The sequence below is a fragment of the Tachypleus tridentatus genome, chromosome 12, assembly GCF_004210375.1.
Source record: "Tachypleus tridentatus isolate NWPU-2018 chromosome 12, ASM421037v1, whole genome shotgun sequence".
NCBI lineage: Eukaryota > Metazoa > Arthropoda > Merostomata > Xiphosura > Limulidae > Tachypleus > Tachypleus tridentatus.
In genome coordinates, this window is record NC_134836.1 from 69708305 (window position 1) to 69721161 (window position 12857).

The window sequence follows — 12857 nt, forward strand, 5'->3', positions numbered from 1 at the left end:
TAGTGTAATCTCTACAGACTTCCAGAACATCCTCAGTAGGTGGTAACTGAGAACAATAGTATAAGAAGAAGATGCAAAGAGGGGATGCTTGGCTAGACATACAGATTTTACAATAGGAAACTGAAATTTTAGGGAGATCTAAAATCAATTCCTGTTCTGCCAAAGGCATCTCAGTCTAGGGCTTCTGGGAATAAGCCTCCAGAAAATTAATATAACAGTATAACTCACTGTTGCTGTGTAAGTTACATATGTAAATGTAGAGATGCTACAGTAATCTCAGTTCTGACGCTTCTGCCTAAGAGTAAAATCATACATTTTATGAGCGAGTTGTCAAAATAAAGATGAGTAACGTATATCTTTATCGGTTTGACCTGAAAAATGTGTCTCTGTTGTGGATCAAAATGTCGTTTATAAAAATTAATAATATAATTTAATAAATAAACCGGTTTCACGACCTTAAGTCTGTGAGGTTCTAATATTTGCTATAGTAATTTTTATTCTTTATCTGTAATTTTCAGTATTGGTTTAAGCATGCCGCTAGTAACAGTCATACTTTTAAACTGTACCTATCTTGGTATACAGAATTTGAAGTATATCGGGAAAAGGGGTGTATGTAAGTATTGGTGTATATCTTCGCTAACTGATTAGAGATGTAGTGTAGTTGTTTAAATTTAATTGTTCAAATTAACCATGAGTTTATATAAGTTTTTGTATTTTTGATGTTCCATTTATTAATATAAATGTACAAAATAAAAAAAAAACAATGTCGAAAGTAAATCTGAAATTTTAAGAGAAAACTAAAGCTGTCTCTTGCATCGAAATTCAATATATCATTTATCGAAACCTAAATGAAACAAATCCATTATCACATTAATAATAACACATTCGTAAAAGAGAAACGTTGACCTTGAAAGTATAGAAGATATTTAAAGCAAAGTGTCGAGGGTAATTAATCTTAAAAGCGTTAGAAGTATCAAATCTGCTAGACATAATGAAAATAAACGTATATTAACAACAAGACAGCTACTACTATAAGGCTAGGCTGACTAGCAAATAAGGTCAAATACAGGTTAGGTTCTTTGGTCGCTTCACCTACAACGTTTTAAAACGTGTTAGTAGTAGTATAGCACACTCTGCATCATGTTGTTGGTATGATAGTTGCCTACAAAAACTATTAAAAATATGTTAAAAGCAGCATTATGGTAGAAATTATTTGGTTATAAAAATGATTCTAAATTTTTATGTTTGTCAAGTACCCAACCTATACCTACTGAACTTAGTATAATTGTAGAAATTTTTTGTTATTAAAAAACCATTCTTACTACGATTTTGAACTATCCAACTTTTACCAGTTGACCACTAATACAATATAACAAGAACTACACAACTGTTGTAGATATTAATAAGACCATTGTGAATAATGCTTGTACATTACTCTAATTTTGTAATTACTATTAGTGAATTCTAGTCCTAAGTAAATGCGTTTTTGTATTGATACAGCATAATTACAAATTGTAGAAAGACTGATATCATAGTATTGAGACAAGATAAAATAGTTATGTACAAATAACAAATATTAAAAATAGTTATTTAAAGAAGTTTGGAAAATATAGTGACATTTTCATTATGAAGTTGTCTGTTGACCAGTGCTATGTCTTAGGATTGTCCATCCTATGTAAGCTGTTATTTTTATAGTATGTTTTGATTGTGTATAATAAAAATAACCATATTTTCACTCTGTTCTACATTTTGAGAAATGCTTTTAAAAGTATTTCTTGGTTGAATGTATATGATAAAAATAGTCAGTTATCTGATGATGAATGGTAGAATACTTGAAATGTTGCCCTCTACACTTGTGTTTCTATAACAGCCAGTTGCCATCCATTCAAGTGAGTTTCATCATAAACAATCTAATTTCTTGAGTTTTTCAAGATTTGTTTTATTTGATTTTTAAGCCAATAATTTATATTATTTCTTTCTAAAAAATCACTGGCATATAGTTTCTGAAAAAAAAAGACAACTTCCCCAAAAGAAAAAATACTGTTTTCTCCACAATTATCAAAAGGCTGTACACAGCTGTGATGGCCCTGATAAACTATTATACTGTTGCCAACAAAATAATGTGTATTTCTATGTGTATATAATGTGTATTTCTACACACAGACTTTTTAATTTACTAACTAAATGTGTGTGTAAAATACTTCACTGTGCACTTTCCAAAAAATTTCTTTAGTATAGGCCCAATAAAATCTTTGATGATTATGGTAACTGATATTGTGGACCATTTTACTGATTGCCATTCTTTTCATTCTTTGACAGATTATTTAGGCAGAGTATTCATGATGAAACTTTGTAGAATGGATGGCAACTGCCTGTTGTGGAGACCCAAGTTTAGAGCATGACATTTTGAAAGCCTTCCACCATGAACCTGAAGACTTTTGAAATGTCATCCTTTACATTTGTGTCTCCACAACAGCAGTTGCTGTCCATTCTAGAAAGTGTCACCATTCTCTTTGTTTTGTAATTCTAAACATTTTAATATTTTATGTATACTTTGTTATTTTTTAAGTGAACTCTGTGAACCCTCAACATTTTTAAAAAAAGGAATGTATAAATAATCAATTTTACACAACATGATGGTAAATAAATTCGTGGGTAAAAGTGTATTGAGGCCACCTTACAGGTTGCTGCTTATGGAGGTAATCTCTTATTTTGGCAGAACTGAGACTTGTTAGAGTTTTTTATGTAAAACATTACATCTACCTTTACTACAAAGAAAATGGAAAATTGTCTGCTCTTAATAGTATGTGTAATAAATTCATCTAGTTGTTGAATTATTTGCTAATTTATATAACTGATGCTTTGTTATTTAGTCTTTTCTTTTGCTTATGTTCTTAAGTATGTTTTCATAAGGTCTAAGATGGATCCTGTGAATATAAAAGTAGAGCTTGGACCCAAAGAACTATTCAGTATCACAAAACTATTGGAAGAGGTAAGGATGTACGAGTCACTATTTTGTAAAATAATTTGCATTTTTAACTTTAATAGCAGAAGAGATGTTTTCATTTCTTGTGTATATGTAGTTTTATAATGTTTGTTAAGTCAGTATATTGTATGACTTATTTGTAAAAAAAGAAAAGAAAAAGAGACCTCACCCAAAGAAAAACAACAACAAAAAACATTTTGCTTTGATGTAACTACATTTTATCAGCTAGTGGTAAAGATGCAAGTATTTACTTACTGCTGGTATTTTAAGTTTTCTTTATCACTGGTGTTGTGATTGTTAAGTTTACTTACTGCTATAAGTAAAAGGTGACTTAACTGCTAAATTAACCGAGAACTGATTTGGGTGACTTAGTTGTTAGTGGGAGAGACTGCTATATTTGGTTGATTGTTGGACTTGTTATAAATTATTTAATTATGCTAGATGTATGTAGAAGGACACGCACACAATGTTTAGATTGGAGTTTGAATTTAATCAGCAGGTAGGTATGTGTATCTGTGATAAGATTCAGGTGTTAAAAATATAATAATACAGGAGGTCACTGAACACATCAAACCATCTTCTACCCCAAAAATTAGTCAACTGAAGCAACCATTCCCTCTAAATTTAACCTTTGGCATCTGTATATATTGCTATATAATAAAAGGAGGAACAACTTTACACTAGAATATTCAACAAGTTTATTACTTCAAAGTAGTCGTTCCTATCATAAACGGCTGTGATATATATCTATATAACACTTGCGGAGTACGTTGGGCCTCCTGTTGGTTTGTTGAGACTTTACCGTTCAGTAAACTAAACACTTAAAGCTGGATCTTATATGTTGTCAAGCTTTCTTTTGAACTCCCTTAATTTTACTGCATCTGTCACATTTGAATGCAACCCATCACAGAGGCCACCCACCCTCTTAAAGAAAAATAAAGCTGTCTTAGCTCAAAACAGTTCCTATTCTGCCAAGTTTTGTATTTGTGTCCTATATTTCTAAACAATTTAAATTTTCATTATTTTAAATACCTCAATCAGATCCTCTCTATTAGCCCAGTACGGCTAGGTGGTGAAGACTCTCGACTCGTAATCTGAGGGCTGTAGGTTTGAACCCGCACCACACCAGATGTGCTCGTTCTTCCAGCCATGTGTGTGGGGGCAGTATAATGTTACAGTCAATCCCACTAATCATTGGTAAAAGAGTAGCCCAAGAATGATGGTGGGTGGTGATGACTAGCTGTCTTTCCTCTAGTGTTACACTGCTAAATTAGGGATAACTAGTGCAAATAACGGTTATGTGGCTTTGCAGAAAATTAAAAGACAAACACACAAATAGAACCTCTCTTACTTTTCTTATTTCAAGAGATCTTAACCTGTCTTCATATGACAACTTTTCTATCTCAGTTATTATTGTAATAACCTTCCTATAAACCTTTATGAACAATTCAGTGTCTGTCCTAAAGTAAAGGAACCCAAAATTGCAGGAAATACTCCAATTATGGCATAAGATGTAACTTGTACAATGAAATTATGACTGTTTTAAACTTACATGTAGTGTTTCTGCAAATGCAACCTGAAATCCTATTTGCTTTACTGATAGCAACAGCACACTGATTGGATGGCTTCAAAGATTGCTAAATCAGAATTAAATTAAAATCATACTAATAATTCTAACTGTGATATTTCAACTTATTTACCTTTTATTTATTACAGTTAAAATCCACCTGTCATTTATTTGCCTAACTTCCCAAATAATCTAAATATGTTTTGCAAAATGGCAGCATTCTACTCACAGTTAAGGGTTACTAGTGATATTTGCTAATAAATTAATAAATGGCCAAATTAATCCGTTATGTTCGAATATTTGAGTATCACAGTCTTCTTTAAATAATGATATGTACGAGCAAGAAAACATATCATGATAATTGCACCCAGCTTGTTTGTTGCCTTTTATCTGATTAGCAGTTAAAGAACAGAAAAGAAATTGGTTATGGGTGCTGCCACCTAGTTACCTTTTCTGTATTTATCAGTTCAAGAAATAAAGAAAGTTAGTTAGTGGTGGGTGCTTACAAACAATTTCCTTCCTTCTACTCAGCACTTCATTATTCATTACAGTGACACACAGCCTTTGATAACTTTGCCGTAAACAAAGACAAGACGAGGAAGTTTGGACCTTGAGAACCACTTCTCAAGTCAACAGAGCTGAACAAACTTAAAAATAAAAACAAAATTATCGTGCTAAAAGGCTATTTGGCCTGAGTAGAGATAGCCTATTATATAGATTTGTGTTTGACAACTAACAAATATAATAGCAATATTCAGGTAGACAGAATAATAAAAAATATTAATAATTGTAATTTTGATTATTTAATGGTATTTCCATTAATTGATTAGCTTATATGCCATTTAGTTGACTGTAATGATGAAATTGCTTAGTTCTAGCCAGCAACATCCAATATTTTATTATTATCAACAGGCTTAAGAATTTATTGACCATTCCTTCATTTGCACCATTGATGTAAATAAAAAAAGATGCAAAGCTTTTAATACTGAATCTTGATAAACCTCTTTTGTGGCTTTAATTCGTAAGACCAGATTCCATTTGTAGCAACTACTTGCTTTATTCCATCCAGCTATTTTTCTATCCAATGAGCCAAGTTAATCTCCACCTATAGAGAACATTTTTTAACAGTCTGTTACGTAGCTATTTGTCAGGTGCTTTGTGAAAATCCAGATGCAACAAATATATACTTGTGCTTTTGTCTACCTGAGCAGTAAACTTGTCAGACTTCCAAAGCATTAGTTAGGCATGATTTTCCTCCAGTGAAACCATGTTGACTATCCAATAACATTTTAAACTTTATTAAATGATGTTTCAATGCATTTTTATTGAACTTTTAAAAACTTTCTCCACCACTGATGTAAGACTAATAGGTCTATATTTACTGGAACAATTTCTATTATTTTAGCCAACTTCCAATTTTCTGACATCTGTTTGTTATTTAAGGACCTGCAAAAAAAAATTATAGTTTGGCTCACACAAATACAGTCCTTAATCTCTTTATAAAAGCTTTATCCATTTTTAAATTTCCCAATTTTTTTTTTTTTTAATTAACAAGCTCAAAATTATTGTGATTGTCTTCATTAGCAAAAACTGGTGAAAAAAAAAAGGATTTAATAACCTAGTTATTTCATGATTATCAAATATGATCCAATCCTAGTGGCACAGATAACTATCGGCAGACTCTCAGTGCAAGAAATCAGGATTTAATACTCTTCTCTTTGTGTAGTTTTGTGCTGAACTGCAAATGAACAAACAGATATTAACCTTCTGTCTCAAAAGCTATGCTCCTGTCTTGAAATTTTGTTTACCCTTATGTATTTAATAAATTTTTAATTTTATATTTACAGAGAGCTTTTTTTATGTATCTTTTTAGTTTTCTAATTTCTTGTTTGACCAGCTCTCTTCATCTTTAATTTTACAAGTCTCCTGTTGTCGCAAATAATTTAAACTTTTTGTGCTTAAACTGCTTTCCTTTAATTTTTATCTTTTTCACTTTTATATGAGACACCATTTTTTGTATAAGGTATATATCAACCTTCATTGTTTAGAAATTTTTAAAACATTTTTCAACATTTCATTGATATCTCCCATTAATTTAGTAGCCTAATTCTCAGAGATAATTCTGTTGTCCCCTCAGAAATTCCTGTACTGAAATTTCTAACCACAATATTGATCTCCATATGGTAAAACATCAAACCTTGTTGACCAATGACAACTTGTTCTAAGATGGTTTCTGGTCTCCACATCTACAACCATTTCAATATTAGAAGTTGACAATAAAACTAAAATAGCATTCTTCCTAGCAGCTTTTCAAAGCAATTTAAAACAAAACAAAAAAACTCATTCTAAATGGTTTTTAAAAACCTGTCTCCCATGTGATTCAACTCTTAACACACTCCAATCTATATGACTTAAATAAAAATGCTCCATAAATTATGATCTCATTAACAGTTGAATTTTGTATATCATTCTAGAGTTACATAGGGAGTGTATACTTATAATGGTTCTCCTTTTTAAATATTAAAATTATTAGAGTTATTATATAGTTTACACTGTATCTAGCACTTACTTCTCTTACACCTTGTACTCTTGTCATTCAGTACTTTATACTGAAGCAATGCAGCTATTAAACACAGTTCACTCCACCAAAAGCGTCTGCTTCAGTGTTAAGACGATGTGTTTGTGTATAATGTTCTGGCATGAGTTTTTTGTTTGATACAATAGTTTTTCTTTAAGCAGTGGATATTATACAAATAAAAAAAATAGATTTTCCATGTGAGTGACATCTAATATGATGTGGTTATTATTTAAACATTATCAAAAAGCTTCTATTAAAATAATAGAAAATGAAAACCTGACACTGATTAAATGCCATCTGATGGACCTTTGAACTGTCTTTTTATTCCTAGATATTAAACAAATCTTTGTCAAGAGGATTACTGTGGTGTGTAATATCCTGGTAGAATGGAAATACTTTTCTTATGTTTGACATATAAAAATAAAATTGCTTTGTATATAAATTATATTTGAAGACTGAATATTTTCACTTGAATCATGTACAAGTATACACAAACTGTAACAAAATTAGTTCTTACCTTTGTTTTTTGAAAAAGAAATTGAAAAGACAGATAAAAATTATTTTAACAAGTGATTTACTATTTTCCAAATGATAGTGAAACATGAAACTTAATGTATCATAACTTTTAGTCATCTGCTACTTGTTATTAACAGTCATTTTACTGGTATCCTACATTGTTACTGTGCAAGTGAATTAAATATATTTTTGTATTTCCGTCAGGAAGTTAGAAGATTATTGTACAATAAGTGCAGTGAATGTTTTTTATTTTGATTAATTGTCATTTAGAAAAATTCTGTTGATGAACGATAGCACTCATAATCAAAAGAAGCTCAAACATCTTTGCTATAATCAGACATGAAATTGTGAACCTAATGTACCATCATAGATGTGGTAACTACATTAGTGCAGTGAATTAAGTAAACAATTTTCCCTACACAGAGCAGTAAAATAACAATTGTTAAAACTCATACTAAAAGTTTTCTCTCATCTTGTACTGAGACAAATCCATGTAGAGAGACAAAGAAGACAAGTAAACATGAATTCTGCTATGAATAACTTGTAGCACAAAAGGGAATCTTAGATGTGCATCATTTTGGTGTTTTACCAATACGAGTAATGTAATTAGAGCAAGAAATAAGTTGCTTGATAGTTTGGTAAGTGCAGATGTGTGTTGAAAAATCTTTTACTTAAACAGAAAATATAAATAATTATGTCTTGTAAGGTGGACTGGACAGAACCATGGATCATTATGCTCTTGGTATTTCATGGATTTGTTACCATCTTGGCTGTAGCGACCCGTAATTATGGAAACATTCAAGCAGCTTTATTTTGCATATTATGTGAGTATTAATTTTAAACAATTACATAATTTAGTATTAAAATATTTCAATGTACCTTTTTTATGAATATAGATATGGGTTAATAAAGTTTCATTTTTAAGTTCAATTTTTTAATAAAAATTTTATCAAACTGTCATAAAGCATTTTTTTTAACTTGAGATTGTAAAAAAATGTCTTAAGTTAGTTTTTTTAACTGCAATTTGTTTTAAATTTCTTTCTATGTTTAAAAATCTAGATGTTAAAAAGATTTGCAAATTGGGATTCAAACCTGTGATCATTGGCTTATATAGGTAATTCTTAGATGAACATCAAGCTGATAATAATAAAGTTTATTTAAACTGAAAGATAAAAAAATTGAAATTTCTGAAAATTAAGAACAGCACTCTTGTGATATAACATTTGTGATACTTAAACTGAAAAATCTCTCACTTCTCATTGTTAGTCCTAATTTTATGGGAAATATCTGTGAAAATGTTCTTTCTATGCATATTAAAAACTAAGAGATAACAGTATTTATAGCAAAAATACAACTTTAGGAAATAATGAAATATGTAGCAAGATGAGTCATCAGTTAGAATCCTTAGTTAAAAAGTTTACTTATGAAAATTATTATAATTCAAAGAAACATTAATATGATAACAATTTGAGGGCATTTTTTGTATCCTTGACTGATTTTTATAATTATCAAGTAATTTTATCATACAGTTTTATTCAGGTACTTAATTGTAATACCTGAATGTTAAATTTGATTCCCAAAGTTTAAAAACTATAAAGGTTTACAAAATATGATAAGATGTTTAAATACTCATGTGCAGACATCATTAGGCCTAAAAAATGTGATATGTCATGCTGGATTACAGATATTTTTTCCACACACACACACACACACACACACACACACACTTTAATCATCTATTATGAGTTTTAAGTTACAGTTGTATAAAAAAATATATATTTTTTTTGTGCTGCATGGCATTGCCCAGGAGGTTTTTTATTTAGTGCTATCACACACCAGTTTGGTCAGAGCATGAAAGAAAACATCTGTACTTGTACTTTCTAGCATGGTTCATATTGCAATTATTAGGCCTATTAGATTTCAGTACCTCATTTGTTCTTGGAATATAAATCTGCAAATGATTTTAGTGTAAGCATTTGATGGTAAAGATTTCATATAATTCAAACATAAATCTTTCAAATATTATATTTATCTTGTATGATCTCATTGATTGCTCAAGTTATTAATGTGAACTTCTAAACATTTACTTTTGAAGTATCTAATTCAGAGAAAGTAATATTCAAATGTTCCAAGTTAATACACTTATAGCATCACCTACATGAATCTTTGTTGTGTGATTATTTTCATGCCTAAAACACTTTCTTTTTTTATTGTTTCTACCAGTGTTAATGGTCTACTTCTCAGAGGTCTTGAATGAATGGGCAGCCAGGAATTGGAGGTGTGCTATTTTATTTATTATATGACCAGGTTACATGTCCCATTGTTATCTTTAAAACTTGTATCTATTTGTATATACACATCTATCTTACAAGGCTTAGTGAAAGTAAAAAACAACAAATGCAATGATGTCTTTTATTAAAGGAATCTTTATATTTAACTGTATTGATTAATATAAAATTTCAGAAATTGTTACAGTTATTTTATATTCAAAAGGAGTGTAAGATGTTTCTCAGTGTATATTATTATTCTAAGGTTATACATTTTGCAAACTTTTCTTAGTGCATGGAAAAATTCCACTCATGGGGCTGAGACTTTTCTGTGGATTTTTTTTTTTTTTTTGGGGGAGAAGGAAGGAAAGGTTGGGTTTGGGGATTGTTTTTTTCAGTTGCTTTTCATATTAATTTAGTACATCCTGGGAGGAATTTTGTTAAAGGATGGAGTCTAGCTTTTGAGAAATTAATTACAGTTTTACCAATGGAAGTGAACTGTACATTTCTTTTGAATATTACAAAGAAAAGATTGTAATGTCTTCTTAAGAATGACAATTTATTTAATCACACTATGATAATCTAGTATTACTGTGATGATTGTTATTTCAACTTTGATTCTACTACATGAAGCCATGACCTGACAACAATGTTGAATATTTCTTGACAACTAAATGACAAAATACACTGATAAAAATATTAAAAGTACACTAATCTGGGACAAAATATGATGAACCAGAGCAATAGGGGCAATTACTCCAGTCACAAAGCAGAAAACAGTTGCCAAAATCGATTTCCACAGAACTTGCAAGGGGGCACAAACATTATGGCATGCCCTGATCGCTAATGTATTTCTGTCGAAAATGTAACAAATTTTCAAACTTAGTAGGTTTTAATTTTCTCTCTCTCTGCATGTATAGTTTAAGTTATATTTTGAACTGATTTATGGTGTATATGGTTTTTGAAACTTGTGTTTTGGAACTAGTTTATGTCTTGTATAGTTTTGTTGTATTGTAGAAGTCAGTATTATGAACTACTTTTGGTACAAGTATATTTTTGAAGACTTAAAAGCCCTTTAATGTTTAGGACTTGGATGGTCTCAGACCTTGGACTCTCCACTTTTTCATGCTTATAGCAGGTACTTGTGCATTTTCAAGGCTGTGGTTGTCCTTTTTATCCATTTTCATCTTTGTAAAAAATAATTAACTTTTATTCATTGAAACTCACTTGTGGAGTTAGAACGATAGCAATGAATTGTTTGTTTTCAGAATATAGTAAGTGAAGAATCTAGAGACACATCTATCTATTCTCGTTTTAAAGGTTTTTGTCCTGTGGACAATTAAAACTGGGCAGTGCAATTTTACTAGAAAATCTTAAATTGGTAAATGTACATTTGACTTCTTCCCATTATAGTTTTTGGAGATCTAAGGTATTAACTTTCTACACTCTATACCTGTATCTAGTGTCTGTGAAGACAAAAGCATGCAAAATTAGTTCAAATAATTCTTTATGTAAAAGAATGTCATAGAGATTTTTTAAGGTTAAAACACTCTATTGTTGGGAATCTCAATTTATGAATCGACATTAATACACTATTCATTAGGATTTGTATTTACTACTTTCATGATTGAATTAAGTGTATAATTGACTGTTAATCTGATATAGAGTTTTTCTCCACACCTACCACAGGCTGTTTGCCAGAGGTCAGTATTTTGATAGCAGAGGGACCTTCTTTTCTATCATGATTGCTGCTCCGTTGCTGCTTAACTGCCTCTTTCTTCTGTAAGTAAAATAATGTAGAAGATAGTTTCATTTTAGGTTAAACAATATTTTAAAACGGAATGAAGCATTTTAATATTTTGTGAGGAATACATTGATTTACTTTCATATCATATTTTTGTTCACTACTCAGATTGAATTTATGCTTATTTATTACTGTAATAAAAATATTCCTAGCTGTGAAGATGCTTAAATGTAAATTAATGTAAAGATTTGTTGTTGTTTAAAACAGTTATATTGCATTCCATATCGTGTTAGTACTTACAATAGTTTGTAGCAATCACTACAGCAGTTTATGTGCAAGAGTTAGTTTGAGAGAGAGGGATAGAAACATTAACAGTTTCATGTCGGTGGTAGACACAATATAAAATAATTTAAGACTATATCTAGATGGAGTAGCTGTAGGAAAACACATCCATGTGTTTACGTCTTTTTTATTATCTTTATAAATAACTTTTATGATATTTTTGTTCTATATAAGAACACCAGTGTTTGAATTTTTTATCTTCTTTGAAAGCCAAATACTGAGGTGTTTTGTTTACCTGAAACTAAAAAATGTAATATTTCTGTATCTCTGGTGACATGTATGTATGACGTAAAAGTATATGCTCGCATAATTTTGATCCTTGACGTAAAAGAAATCGGCTGTCATATTGACTTGGGTGTTTTCTCAGTGTGACAGGTTGGCTTCTGTACACTAAAGAATGATGTATGTTAACTGTGTTAGTGAAACAAAACTGTGCATGTTTAGATTTCAGGATTTTCTACAAAATGAAGACTAGAAACCCTGATCAGGAAAAAGTATTTTTATAGGCTATTTAAATGTTTGTTTTATTACATATTGTGGTAACTGTTCTAAACAAAAACTAGAGTAACATTTCTGATTTTGTTCCTGTAGTAGTTTATACATGATTAAAAACACACTATCAATTTTGATATTTATAGAATATATGGTATTTGTATGTTAGGTTAATTTGTAAGAGGTTATTGTAATATATCAGGTTGAAGAGATAGGTTATTATGTCTTGACATCATGACTATTTAATAATCCTGCTTTCACTTGTCATGCAACTCTAAACTAATTAATATATATATTTTTTCTTAAATGTTGTTTATATCACTGAGAAGTGTTATATTTTATTAACATAGGGTCACTGGCTGTGG

The 12857-nt window shown here is 30.2% G+C and overlaps 1 protein-coding gene across 1 annotated transcript; it reads left to right on the plus strand.

Annotated features, from left to right (window-relative positions):
- The first annotated feature begins 1117 nt into the window (after nt 1–1117).
- On the plus strand, nt 1118–11700 carry LOC143233523 (transmembrane protein 18-like). Its single transcript, XM_076469824.1, has 5 exons — nt 1118–1149; nt 2914–2992; nt 8354–8471; nt 9871–9925; nt 11604–11700. The coding sequence occupies exons 2-5, from the start codon at nt 2921–2923 to the stop codon at nt 11698–11700; spliced, it is 342 nt and encodes a 113-aa protein (XP_076325939.1). The 5' UTR covers nt 1118–1149; nt 2914–2920.
- The last annotated feature ends 1157 nt before the right edge of the window (nt 11701–12857 follow it).